The sequence below is a fragment of the Mus musculus genome, chromosome 1 (genome assembly GCF_000001635.26).
Source record: "Mus musculus strain C57BL/6J chromosome 1, GRCm38.p6 C57BL/6J".
Lineage (NCBI taxonomy): Eukaryota > Metazoa > Chordata > Mammalia > Rodentia > Muridae > Mus > Mus musculus.
Window position 1 is genome coordinate 194,635,358 of NC_000067.6, and position 14,307 is coordinate 194,649,664.

The 14,307-nt window shown below is 45.2% G+C and overlaps 1 protein-coding gene across 3 annotated transcripts in view; it reads left to right on the forward strand.

Annotated features, from left to right (window-relative positions):
• Plxna2 (plexin A2) overlaps positions 1-14,307 on the forward strand; it is a 197,079-nt gene that overhangs the window by 15,567 nt on the left and 167,205 nt on the right. For all 3 annotated transcript variants that reach the window (XR_373891.4, XM_006497240.4, NM_008882.2), the window contains exons 2-3: positions 8,329-9,590; positions 14,099-14,281. Coding sequence is in view for 2 of the 3 variants with exons in the window: in XM_006497240.4 (XP_006497303.1) it covers positions 8,403-9,590; positions 14,099-14,281 (1,371 nt within the window). In the remaining variant the exon portion in view is untranslated. The remainder of the gene's footprint in view (positions 1-8,328; positions 9,591-14,098; positions 14,282-14,307) is intronic.

Consider the following 14,307-nt stretch of genomic DNA (forward strand, 5'->3'; position numbering starts at 1 on the left):
TGGTCACCCTTAGTCCAGAGGATGGGTGTACTCCCAGGAGCAGTTTCTGTAGCTTTAGAACATGCTAATGTACCCTGATTCTTTCCAGCTAGACAAGAGATTCCCATAGCAAAGCAGACTTTTCCCTGTCCTTTCCCCAAAGGGGGTTGAAGAGGGCAGAGCCCCATGAAGGGGGGCAGGTTGGGTGGCAGGAAAGGCAGCTGCTTGAAATTGATTGCTCCTTTAGTTTAGTTAATACCATGTAGCTCTCTCAGCTCTGCCCTGGTGGCGACCTTTAGATAATAAAGGGAATTCTGGGAGATTTCTGACAGGCTCATGACATATGGGGCAGGTCTGCAAGGTCAGGCAGTGTATCTCCCTGCCCCTGGCCCAGGGTAATGAATCTTGTTTTGACTTTGCAAACCTATCCCAGCCAGTACCCCAGAAAGAAACAGAAGCCCTACCTCCCAACCCCTCAAATGAGTGCACATTTTGGGACCCTTCATAAGTCAGAGAGACAACTCCAAACTTTGATAGCCTATGCAAGGAAAAGACAGACAGTGGATGTTTTGCTAAGGCTCCAGGGGAGCTGATGTGGTTTCCAGGGCTCAAGGAGAACCCACAGAGAAACCTGGGAATGAAAGCAACAGAAACCCCTCCCTGCTGTGATGGTCAGTGGTCCTGGGACAGGATCCACAGTTGAGAAATAACTGGGATGGGAATGAACAGCAGTTATATCCTGGGAGTCCCTGTGTGTCCCGTCATGTTCTGGGGGCTGGCAAGTAACAATAGCACTGTCTAGATAGGAGAGGAAGGTGGAAGCGGGAGAGGTCCAGGAAGGAAAGCCTACTCCAGCAAAAGAGCACATATTAGCAAATCCTGGAATTCATCCCAAAGTCTGCTGCAGAGCAGTGGGTCTTTCGTACACTGCTTAGGGCAGGTGGGAGGAAAGACATAGTTTGCTACTTAAAAGATCTCTAGAACATTTGTTCAGCACTGTGTATCATTGCATTTTCTACCCCTAATCTCTCTCTCTCTCTCACACACACACACACACACACACACACACACACACACACACACACACAGACAGACAGGCAGACAGACAGACTGACAGAGAGGGAGAGAAACACAAAAAATTAAGATTCCTAGGCCAAGAAGTTCAAATCCATGACTCTTCCCTGCTAAGAGTTAGCTTTTTCTGCTGTAGCAAAGATTCCCAGGCTGCTGGTGGAATCAATGATAGATATGTTTTAGAGTGTTCTAAAAACTGGAGGTTCTAGCTTTCAGAGGTGTTGCTCTCAGGGACTATGAAGGAAGATGGTATTCCAGGCCCCTCTTGTCAGTGCAAAGACAATATCTTCTTAAATATCTCTGAGTTGTCCTTCCATGTATGCCTATTATCTGTGTCTACATTCCCCTCCCCACTTTCTATGACATTTTTTTTATGTGCATTGTTTTGCCTGCATGTATGCCTGAGTGAAGGTGTCAGATACCCTAGAACTAGAGTTGCAGATGGTTGTAAGCTACCATATGGGCGCTGGGAATTGAAGCCTGGTCCTCTGGAAAATCAGGCAGTGCTCTTAACTGCTGAGCCATCTCTCCAGTCCCTATATTTCCCTTTCAGTGGATATAGTAGTCATATTGATTGGAGCCTATCTTCATAACATTATATTGACCCGACTAGTGAAATGAGGTCCCTTTATTCAAATACATTTAGAAGTCTTTGATACATTCTAAAGTTTTTGAGGTTAGGACCTCAATGTGTAAATATTGGCTGAAAAGACATAATTGGGCCATGATCCATTATCCAATCCTTCTGGATTAAGCTGAGCTCCCATGATAGTGCCTTGTTCAGCCTCTCTCCAGTGTCAGAGAAGCATAGTTTGATGGAATCCAGGGGATTTTGAAAGACCAGAGCAGGACACCATGCTGGGCAAGCAACCCACTGTTGCTTTCTGCCTTGCCTCTAGTTTTTTGGCTATGTGGACTAGATCTAGTTTAACCCCCACTCCATCTTTGAAAATAAAACTGAGGTTCCATCTTCCTATAGAGAAAGATAAATAAAGGCTGAGTGGTTACTGTTACCCCAAGTTGTCTAAAAATACACAGGAGGGGCTACAAAACCACTCAGGCTACTTTCTTAGCATATATGAAGAAAGCAGAGCCTTGATTTCCTCCCCCACCCCCACCTTCTTCTCTCCTCCCTGCTCTGGGCCAGGACTAGCCACTTAGCTTCGAATAACACTGGAGTCTCTGAGGAAAATGACATTCCAGTAACGAAGCACATGCAGCTGGTACAGCAGTGACATCTAAATTGTTCCTTTGGTCCTGTTATTTTCTATAGGAAATTCTCCCTCTCCCCTCCTCCCTCCCCCTCTGCCTTTAAATCTCGTGCATAAAATACGCTAATAACAATCTTGGTGTCTCTGTGTGAGTGACAGCTGAAATAAGAAAAAGACTAATCGTACCTCCTGCAGTCCTGTCACTAGGAGATTCATTGAGCCTTCTCCCCACCCCATCACATTCCCTCTCCCCTCCCCCATTCTCCTTTTCTCTATGTTCCCTTCTCAATGAGAATCATGGTCATTTGAATAATAATATTATAGACTCCATCAGGGTGACAGTAGGGGAAAAAAATCAGTTCAAACCCATGATTATTCCTTCAATCTAATAATTATTTAAATACCAGATAACTTCTTTCACTCTAATTGAGGCCTTTCAGCCATCAGTGTCCCCAGGGCCTTTGCAGTCACCCTCTTGCTCACCTTGTGTTACCTACCAACAAGCCAGGACTAGCTCTGAGGTTGGTGCTGGAATGTGAGCTTGGCCCACCATCCTTCTATCCTTCCATTATACTTCAGGTGAAAAAACAAAACCAAGGAAAGACTGGGTAAGCTGTGCATCAAAATCTGTGGTTTAGATATTTCTTTCTCCTGGATTTTAGTTCATTGAAACCTGAGGCCTTCTGACATCACAGGTCCAAAACCCTGCCTCTAGCTATCCCTTGCCAGCCCTCTAAGATACCCTACTTTAAAAATCCCCACAATCTCTTCTGCAGTCTACCCCAGGGATGGGTTGTCTCTAGATGAGATCTCTCTTGATATCTTATCTCAACCAAGTGTGGTGGCACACTCCTTTGATCCAGAAGCAGGCAGATCCCTTTGAGTCCAGGCCAACTTTGTCTATGTAGTGAGTTCCAGAACACCCAGGAATATGTAGGAAGACCCCATCTCAAACAAAAAACAAGAATATCTTCAGCCTCCTTTACTGCAGCTCTAACTCTGTTGGAAGAGGAAGGGTTTTTTTTGTTTTGTTTTGTTTTGTTTGTTTGTTTGTTTTTTGTTTTTTTTTTCCTGCTGAGAGTAAATATGACCCAGCTGTGAAATTACATACAGCTTAAAGAGGCAGGACATTGAGGACATGAGAGTTCCTAAGACAGAAACTAGATGTCATTCCTGGTTATGACTTTTGCCTGGCCATGACTAGGCTAGAGCAGGTCAGAGGAAGCTGCTGCCCAGGACTAGAAAGGGACCATTCTGATTATATCTTTTGGACTCCTTCCCCTTGGATCCTGAAATTTCGACTTTTGGGGGGATCTGTCCCCAGCATCAGCTCTTGGTCCAAGTCTCCCACCACATTCCCTTTTGCCATGTGCTGAATCCAACAATGGAGATACCTTCTGTCCTCTAGACAGTATAGCCTCCAGGCAGAATATAACCAGCTCCCAGGACTCTCATTGAGGGAAGAAATGTTAACTTTGTGTTACAAGGAAACCTGTCCCTGATTAAGATTTTGCATCACTGTGGACAAGTAAATTTTTTCCTATAGAGTTTTGCTTTTTCATTTGAAGACAGATGTATGGAAGATTAGAGTTACCTTAAAATGTCCTTTAATGCCCATTCTGAAACAAAGCTCTCAAAGTCCAGCTGACTGAAAAAGAGACCTGGAAAGGGGACAGATTATCCTCTGCCATGAAAAGGAGTAGCAGGGAGTCCCTAAGCTACAGATGTATCCTGCCCTCTTTCCCCTCCGCTCCTCAGGGTCCTGCTGTGTGCACCATTTATGATATTCAGTAGAGCATTGGTCAACATAGGCATCACTACTGCCGTGTTGAGAGAGAACACTGCATTGTGCTGGAAAGTGGCAATGACGGCAATGATGGAAAGGGTGGGGATGGTGAACTCTATCAGCACTGTGATGGTGGTGGAGGTGACATTGATGGAGAGAGTGGGAACTATCAGTACCTATCAGTACCATGGTAATGCTGGGGGCCACAATGGTGACAAGGACAACAATGATGGAGAGGGTGAGGATGCTGGTGCTACCCACAGGTACTGTGGCATGATATCTAGCATGCACTTAGACTCCATTGTGAAGTTCTATACAACCATAACTCCTGCTGCTACCACCAGCTCTGGGGTAAGGGAGATTAATGACAACCTGGAGGCATGTGCACCTAGGCCTTCTGGGAAGGCAACAATGGTGGGAGGAGGTAATCCTGCATTGAGCTGAGGTGGAAATGCCTCACCTTCGATTCCTTCCTGGATTGCCACTGACTTTATGCCAGCTGGTCAGGAAGGTATCAGATGCCTTAGGTGGCTGTCACCAGCACCTGCTGCCTGGATCCTAATCAGGGAGATTGTGTCATCAGACCTGCAGATAAAATATTTAGTGGCACTTGCTTTTCCCAGAAGCAAGTGTGAACTCTCCTTGGTATCAGAGTCCATGAGGAAGATGTTGGTGACTCAGAAGTCTAGGATAGAATGTCCCTGCTTGAGAACTGGGGAGGTGGAAGAAGAAAAATGGTAGAAGAGAAAGATCCCAGCATATGACAACTGACTTCATGAACTGAACACACAGAGAAGATATGATGAAAGAGGAAAGTTTTACTAAAAGAAAACTCTTGTTTGGCACTAGTGGAAAATCGGGGCTAAAAGAAAGTACTAACTGTACAGTGTCATAGGCTTCAACCAAACTGAGGACAGAGTATCTGTTTTGAGACCAGTAGTATGGTAGAGGACAGCAAGGAGCTGGAAATATGAGTTTGTAGTAAAGGCCATAACCCCCTGAGTACATGACATGGTCAGAGCTGTGTTGAGAACTTTGTAACAGTGATGTCAACCTTGCATGGTAGGTCCCAGGACTAAGCGCATTTCAGATAGGTGGAAAGACAGCATCCCAGAGTAGCCTTGTGCCCTGACCAGGTACACACAGTTGAAGGTCTACTTCAAGCCAAATATCTGAGTTCTTCATCGCAGTGATTAACCATACCACACTGCTGCTTTTCACTGCACCGTGGTAGCTGCCTTCCTTACCCTGCATTCACCAGGGGAGACTGAACTTTGACCACTGAATTCTGCTTTAGAGCAATGCCATCCATCTTGGCACATAAATCTGTGACACTCAATATATCAAATCTTTCCATCCTTTACCACAGCAGACAGTTTCTTCTCTGGACTCCAAAGTATGGCAGCAGCTGCTGGGGTGGGTAGCCCCTGGGCCTGGGGATGAATTTCCCAACTAGTCACCAGGACCATGTAGTTAGGTAAGAAGAAAACAGTCTGCTATAGAGGTGATCTGAAAAAGCCTGTCTTGATCAGCCACCCAATAGTACAGAAGGAATGTGGTAGCTATTTACCCCAGAGTCCAAGAACTGAAGGACATGGGCCTCAAGGCATCATTTCATCTGGAATGAGGACCTTTACAGGCTGGTTATGACAGCTCAGATAACAGACTCAGGAAAATAGTAGGCCAGTCCATACCTATTATACAATTTGTATGTAACATACAGTGGACCACGACTCCTGAATTCTCTACACTTCTTTCTCCTCTGTGGCTGCAGGCCTTCAAGTCATCAGCCCTGTTTTTCCACTCTGAATCCAGCTTCCAGCAGCCTCCCTGTTGTCTTCAGAGAGGCTGCATTGAGACTATAATATGACATAGAAAACCATCCTAGGTCTGTTATTTTCCTCTGCCACTGACCTTACAACTAAGCTTTGCCACAGGGCCAGGGGAATCAGAGCTCCCCATATAAAGTCCACCCATGGAAAGGAAAAACATAAGCAAGAAGAGAAGTCAGGAATTCCCGTGCCATTTCCCATCAGGGGTCTTTATGATAATGTAACAGGTACCTGTGATGGTGTGACTGCAGTACCACATTGACTTTCATGACAGCCAGAGAGCTAGATACTACCACTATCTTATTATCTCCTTCTAGCAGAAAAAGAAATGGGACTTAACCAGTCTGAAGTCCCAGATTTGCTTCAAAGGCCACATGCTACTAAACTTTATCATGGAAGAGGGAAGTGAGATGGTTAACTGTGTCTTCAGATGCTGGTCTGTACTCTCAGGACTCCTCATGTACATGAGTCAGACATGAATGTGGATGTGTATGGTGGGAAGGCACGAATGTGCAATGCATAAACTCAGTGCCAGTGTGCTTCAGAGAGTACTTTTGTCCTGCAAGCACCCACACCTGGCATGGTGACAGGCAGCCTCTCTTCAAAGCTTCTCTTGGACGGACAATCATGCTGCATCCTTTATCTGAAGCCACCTTTGTGGCAGCAGGGGAGCCTACCTGTGGCCCCATCTTCTAGAAAAGAGCATGCAGTGTGGCCTCCTTCAATTCCCCATTTAGCTGGAGAGTTTGAGGATTCTGTTATTTCCTTTCTGCAGCTCCTCTTGAGGAATTTACGTCCTGCTACCGGCCTCAGGACATAGCTAAAAATAACCACTTTTCAAACTGAAAGCTGGGTGAGTTAGGAGCCTTTGCTCCTAGGGCCGGAAGGGCTGTGACAGAGTAGCTAAGGTCAGCTCCAGCCTGTACTGCCTTCCTCTTTCCAAGGAAGCCTGGGACCACACAAATTACCTCTTGAACACTGGCAGAATACCCCTGAAGGAAGAATCAGGTGGGACCACCCTGGCACAATGGTGGCTGCAGACCTATGCTACAAGTGGGGAGGAGAATCTCTAAATATACAAGGAAGAACCTAGTAAGGGTGATGTCAGACTAGTTATAACCGAGTCCAGCCAGACTGGGGAGTTGAGGGAACAGACAGGCAGGCCAACCTCTGCTAAGCTACCTGGGAGCAAATTCTCCTTCCTAGCTGGAGTGTTTCCACTCTTGGCATCAGTACACCCAGAGTTCTGTCAGTACTTGTCAGCAAGATTGCCCAAGCACTCTATTCAGCTTAAGAAAGGTTCTCTTAGATGATTGCTGCCTCTTTTGGTGCAGCTTCCAGGCCACTGCTGTTCATCCTAAAAGTCAGGGGAAGCAAGACAGTCCAAAGATGGCTGGGCTTCCTGACCCTCATCCCCTTGCCTAGCATCCCCCCTTGCTGGTCTTAGTGTATATCCTCAGGGGTCCTTTCTGCTCCCTGGCAACTTCTTGGAATGCAGACAAGATAAAAGCATTCAAGAGTGGAGACAGAGCTTTGTGATCAAGGCCCAGGGCTAAATTCGCAGATGATGGAACAGCCAGACTTCCCCAGCAGTGACCAGATAAAACTGACCTTCAGACTTCTTTTCCTCTACTGATGACCAAGAATTTCTCACCAGAATTCCTGCCTCAGGTAGTGCTGCTGGGCTCCACCAACCATCCAGGCTTTGAGAAAATGCAGGATCCTGTTGTCCTGCCTGAAGAGAAAAAGGCCAAGGGGTTATTAGATCTCAGCTACTCTTCTCCTATGAGGCAGATGGCTATTTCCGTCACAGAGGAATAGTATCACCTGCCATTTCAGGGGATTTTCAGGCTCTGGGATAGTAGGTTTAAGAATCTAGTCTTTTACAAATATATCTTTCATAATAATTTTATAACAGCTAAAGACCAGGACACATTCTCTCAAGAATAATGAGGGACATCAGTAGAGGTGACCAACATGTTTCCCTCTCTATGTATATCAGAGCATGAGAAAGTATAGAATCTCAGAAGTGTGAGGTGAAGGGAGTCTGAGATAAGGAGAAATGTTATTGGCATATCAGACTGGAATAGAGGGTACCTTAAAGTAAGTGTATGAGGAAGATATTTCAGTCCTGCACTGTCATGGACTGGCTGAGTGAAACCCAGTCTTTTAACCTCTCTGAGAGAAAACCAATGTCTTGAGAGACCTGAAATGAAGATGCTTTCTACAGTGTAAATAAAGCATACAAACAAAAGCGTATTATACAGCATAATGGCTAAAGACCAATGATAATGGGATTCCCTTAGCAACCTTGGGGGTGGGAGGGATGTTAAAAATAGAAAAACTGAAATGTAGCAAAAGAAACTCATAGCACCAGCTGGGTTTGAGAATCCCGGTAAAGCAATACTGTTCATATAGAATTTACTTTTGGTCTTCCATTTTTCAGAACCATGTGAGAGCTGATCTTGAAAAGTGGACAAATACATAGAGGAGCTGTCCCCCAGCCTCACCCCTCTAGGGATGGAGCAGAGGAGGTTCTATCTGCGGGCCATGCAGGCTGACAACCTGTCTGTGGTTCTGCTCTCAGTGGCCTGGCTCCTGCTAGCTCGTGGGACCACAGGTATGCCTCAGTACAGCACTTTCCACTCTGAGAATCGTGACTGGACTTTCAACCATTTGACTGTACACCGAAGAACAGGGGCTGTGTATGTGGGGGCTATCAATCGTGTCTACAAGTTGACTGGCAACCTCACCATCCAGGTGGCTCACAAGACAGGGCCAGAAGAGGACAACAAGGCTTGCTACCCACCCCTCATTGTACAGCCCTGCAGTGAAGTGCTTACACTCACCAACAATGTCAACAAACTACTGATCATTGACTACTCTGAGAATCGCCTGCTGGCCTGCGGAAGCCTCTACCAGGGTGTTTGCAAGCTCCTGCGACTAGATGACCTCTTCATCCTGGTGGAGCCATCCCACAAGAAGGAACACTACTTGTCCAGTGTCAATAAGACAGGCACCATGTATGGTGTGATTGTGCGCTCTGAGGGGGAAGATGGCAAGCTTTTTATCGGCACTGCTGTGGATGGCAAGCAGGATTACTTCCCTACTCTGTCCAGCCGCAAGCTGCCCCGTGACCCTGAGTCTTCAGCAATGCTGGACTATGAGCTCCACAGTGATTTTGTCTCCTCCCTCATCAAGATTCCCTCTGACACCCTAGCCCTGGTCTCTCACTTCGACATCTTCTACATCTATGGCTTTGCCAGTGGGGGGTTTGTCTACTTTCTCACTGTCCAGCCAGAGACCCCTGACGGCATGGCCATCAATTCAGCTGGAGACCTCTTCTATACCTCAAGAATTGTGCGTCTCTGCAAGGATGACCCCAAGTTCCACTCCTATGTGTCCCTGCCTTTTGGCTGCACACGTGCTGGGGTGGAATATCGCCTTCTGCAGGCAGCTTACCTTGCAAAGCCAGGGGAAGCTCTAGCTCAGGCCTTCAACATCAGCAGCGACGAAGATGTCCTGTTTGCCATCTTCTCCAAGGGGCAGAAGCAGTACCACCACCCCCCTGATGACTCTGCCCTCTGTGCCTTCCCCATCCGGGCCATCAACTTGCAAATCAAGGAGCGGTTGCAGTCCTGCTACCATGGAGAGGGCAACTTGGAGCTCAACTGGCTGCTGGGAAAGGATGTGCAGTGCACCAAGGCGGTAAGGAAACACCATGTGCTTTGTTCCCAATGTCTCTGTTCCTCTGCACCTTCAGTTTTTGGACCTGTAAGGGCCTGGGATAGATAAGAAAGGGTTTCAGACAATCAGATGATAACTACTGAGTATACAGCCTATATCAGATTCTTGGGATGAGTTTGGTGGTTCTTTAAATCAATACTAATGCATACCCTGTATGCTTACAGTGCACCAGACACTGCTCTTGCTGCCTGCTGGGCCACACGACTAAGCTGCATGTTCTACATGAGCTTACCTACTAGTGAGGCAAGACACATAAAACAGCTTAGCTGGATGTGGTGGTGCACACTTGGAATCTTGGCACTTGGAAGGAGTAGGAGCAGGAGGTATCCACGGTCATTCCTTTGCTACATCATGAGTTCAAGGCTAACCTGGCTAGATGAGATGCTTCCAGACACATAAAATGATTATGCCTCTCAAATGGCAAATTTTCTTTAAAGGAAAATAAAACAGAGCAGGGATCAGCCATAGAGAATTGAGACAATAGTATGTTGAGCAATGGCTAAATAAGGGAAAGGCGTTTCAGAGAGAGGCGGCAAGTGCAAAGAACTTTGAACATGCCTGAGTATCAGATAAACGTCAAGGAATCCCCACCGCTTGATTGAAGCATATGAGAGAGGGTCCCACAGCATACTTGATAAGAACTTAAGCTTTGACATCTAATCAATGAGATTAAAAATAAGTTCTTCCACCTGTATCCTATGTGTCCTTGAGCAAGTTATGTGCTTTATTTGAGTTTTGAGGTTTTTCTTCATTAAAATAGAAATAATGTTATTTTCTTTTTTATTATGAAAATCATGTTATCAATAATTTATTAAAATAAAATGCTTGGCACACATTAATCATTCAATAAAAGAGCAGTTAGGATTACCACTGCTGATCATAGTAAAGAAGGACTAGTTATTTGCCTAGTTTATCTTACTTTCATAAAACGGGGGAGTCTGGATTTAGGTATCTCTTGTTTGCTTTATAGCACTATAGTTCTATGAACAAGGACCCTCTACAAACAAAAGAAGTAGAGAGGAAATGAAAGGGTTAACCCCTTGCAGCATCCACTCTGGTTCCCATGGCCCAGAGCAGGCCTTGTCAGGAGGAAACTGCTGATTCCTGCTTGCCTTTCTGCCAAAGTTAAAAGGAAGAGGACACTGCTCTGCTCCAGTGGTGGTACAGAGAGACAAGTCCTGGCTAGTAGTCATGGGACATCAGAAATACTGAGTGGTGACTAGAAGGACAAATGCTTTGTAGCAATGGTTCTCAACCTTCCTAATGCTGTAACTCTTTAATATAGCTCTTCATGTTGTAGTGACCACCAACCATAAAATTATTTTGTTTCTACTTCATAGCTTAATTTTGCTACTGTTACAAATTGTAATGTAAATATCTAACATGCAGTGTATCTGATTTGTAACTCCAAAGGGGTTATGACCTACATGTTGAGAACTACTGCCTTATAGGAAACAACTCTTTTTCTTGTCATCACTTGGGGTAATACCATTTCAAGCACCAAAATAATAGGATGTGCAAAATGTTGGTCTCCCTGGTTACCTATAGTAAAAGGACCCCAGAGGTAGAAGCTAAAGATGCTTTAGTGACTTTTGAGAAATTTAAAAATCAATGAGAAGCCATGGCCCCAAACTTTAACATAGTTTGTGGACTAACATGTAATTCTCGGGTATAAGATTTGAATATTGCTTCCACAAAAAGCGTGAGAAAGGGACCCAACACTCCAAGAATATCAGTTACATGTGAAGGGCTGTTTTGAGCAATTTATTACCTCACTATATCCATAGAAAGTAAATCACTAGTTATCATACCTTTTGTAGATAGAAAAACCAAAGCCTCACTGGTTAATAAACTGCTTAAATTCATATGACTGAACTAGAAATCAGAAAAACCCACAGTTGACAGCAAGAGCTTTTCACTCCTGCCATCATGTCTCAGAAACTGGTTTAGGTTACAACTCTGTAGGTCTCCCAGCCTCTGGAAAAGTAGTGGGAAACACTGAAACCATGAAAGCAAACTATAAAGTGTTTTGACAAAGACCTGACTCAACTCTTATTTTATAGATGGAAAAAACTAAGGCCCAGTGATGGCATGTAACAATAAAGATATGCAGCTAATATGGTAAGGACAGGGCTAAAATTAAGATTACCTAACTACTTACAGAACAAGAGTGAGAAAGAGACAGCCAGGGTAGAGAACAGTGACTAGTAGCTGCCTGTTTGGCACTGCCCAGTAGCATCCAGGAATAAGCAGCTGACTTCATACAACAGAGGAAGAGGAGAGCCCTGGTCTACAGCACTTGGCAATTCCCATGGTGTAAACACTGCCATGGAGGATGACAGCAATGACTGTAGATGCACACATAGACGTCTCTCACAAGCTGGCACTAGTATACCATGGCTTCTTCCCTTCCAAGCTACAGTGTGGAATCTCTGCCACCAGAATTCATAGTCATTCTTACTCTAAATCTTGGTGTTCTTTCCTGTGAGTGCTTATGCTTGTGTTTAGAACCAGTATTCTTGCCAGTAGTAGGAGTAGCAGCTGTCCACAAGTACCAAGATCACAGAGACCTGACCTGGTTCCTCTCAGAACTGAGGAGGGAACACAAGACTGAGAAAAAAAAATGTATGCTAGTTTATTAACCAATTTTTCCGAGGAAATGAAGCATCAGATTTCTCCTCCCCGAAGAAGATATTTTAAAAAAAAAAAATCAAGGTTGAAGGAAGCTTCTATTCTGCTCACAGCTATATCTTTTGTTTCCTGGAAGCTTTTTCCAGACCAGGATGCAACAGCTCCCATAGCACTCAGGGTCTTTTCTGGTCCAGAATCTGTGGCCTTAACTGCAAGATTTCATGCTGGACAGTTAGCTGGCATGTCTTGGAGCATCAAAGCACAGTCTCATGCTAGGCTCTATGCAACCCTTATCCTTAAGAGTCATGCAGTTCCCTCCCACCTATTTTCTTCCCGCTCAGAGAGAGGGAATGAGGGAATAAGGGAGAGAGAGAGGCAGAGAGAGACTGGCTGGACCTACTGTGGTCTTTTGAAACTTGAAAGCCCACCCCTGGTGATATACCTCCCCCAGTGCCACACTTCCTAATCCTTCCTGAACAGTTCACCAACTAGGAATCAAACATCCAAGTATATAAGCCTATGGTGTGTGTGGGGGGGGGGAGATTAACATTCAAAGCACAACACTATCCATCCAATTCTTCCTTTGACAGCTTCAAAAGCGGATGTTGTAGACCACAGTGGAATCAGTCAGGACACAGGATGGGAATGAGTCTTTTCATTCTCTGCACAGCAAGTTTTCTCACTTATTCAAGACAGCCTTCTTTCACAGTGACTCAGTTCCTCCTTGCCCACCTCTAATCCCTTCAAAGTTTGATATAAGAGGAAATCTCTTTGAACACCTATAATGTGCAAGAGATAGTGACACATATCAATAAAAGTCTTTTACATACACTGTTTCATTTAATCCTCTATAGTTCTTTCCAAAGTGGTAGGGGATATATCATTCCAAATGAAAAATCTAATATAGATTAGAGTTTCCATCACAGCTTGGTGGTACAGGCCTGTAATCTCAGCTACTGGGGAGGCTAACTCAAGAGGATTACATGTTCAAGCTCTGCCTGGGCAATTTAGTGAGACCTGTCTCAAAAAGTTTTTAAAAAGGACTGAGGAAATAGCTTGGTGACAGAGGACTTGTCTAGCATTCAAAAGACCCCAGATTCACCCCCCAGAACTACAAAGATGGAAGGAAGAAAAGAAGGAAGGAGGGAAGGAAGGAAGGAAGGAAGGAAGGAAGGAAGGAAGGAAGGAAGGAAGAAATCCCAAAGCAAAAGATGATATCCAATATTACCATGATGCTTACCATATGCCCCTCGGATGGTAGGTAGGTAGTAGTTATAGTTCAGTGGCTTAAAATTCCTCATGCCTCAAGGAAAAACACTCTACAGCCCAAGAAACACTAGTTTGCTCAAAGAACAAACAGGTAACCTCTCTGCCTGTAGAATCTTACAATGTTGCCTTTAGGCTGAATATCCTTTGAGGGAATCCTGTCTAAAATAGACAGATCTGCACAGTCTGACTTGGTCTAAGGGGACATGAAAAGAACCAGAAGGTGAGTTCAAGCAGTCGGCTTTATGACTTGAGCCTGACTTTCCTGGCAGAAAGGTAAAAAGTAGACACATGGTTCTTTCTGAGAGAGTAAAGATGGCTAATCATTCACAATCTGGTCCCATGGGAGTCAAGATTGCCTATGTGAGCCATGTTAGATCCTTCCTTCCAGACCTGAACCTCTCTGAGGCCTGGTGTCCTCAGGATGACAGCAGTGGGTGGGAGCCATGTTAGATCCTTCCTTCCAGACCTGAGGTCTGGTGTCCTCAGGATGACAGCAGTGGGTGGGTAGTCTAAAGTGATCCTTCTACTGTTTCAATGTGATTTACTCCAGTTTTTTCCTGTCCTTCCAGCCTGTCCCAATCGATGATAACTTCTGCGGCCTGGACATCAACCAGCCTCTGGGAGGCTCCACTCCTGTGGAGGGACTGACCCTGTATACCACCAGCAGGGACCGCCTGACCTCTGTGGCCTCCTATGTTTACAATGGCTACAGTGTGGTTTTTGTGGGGACTAAGAGTGGCAAGCTGAAGAAGGTAAGAGTTGGGGGCCTGGCGTCTTC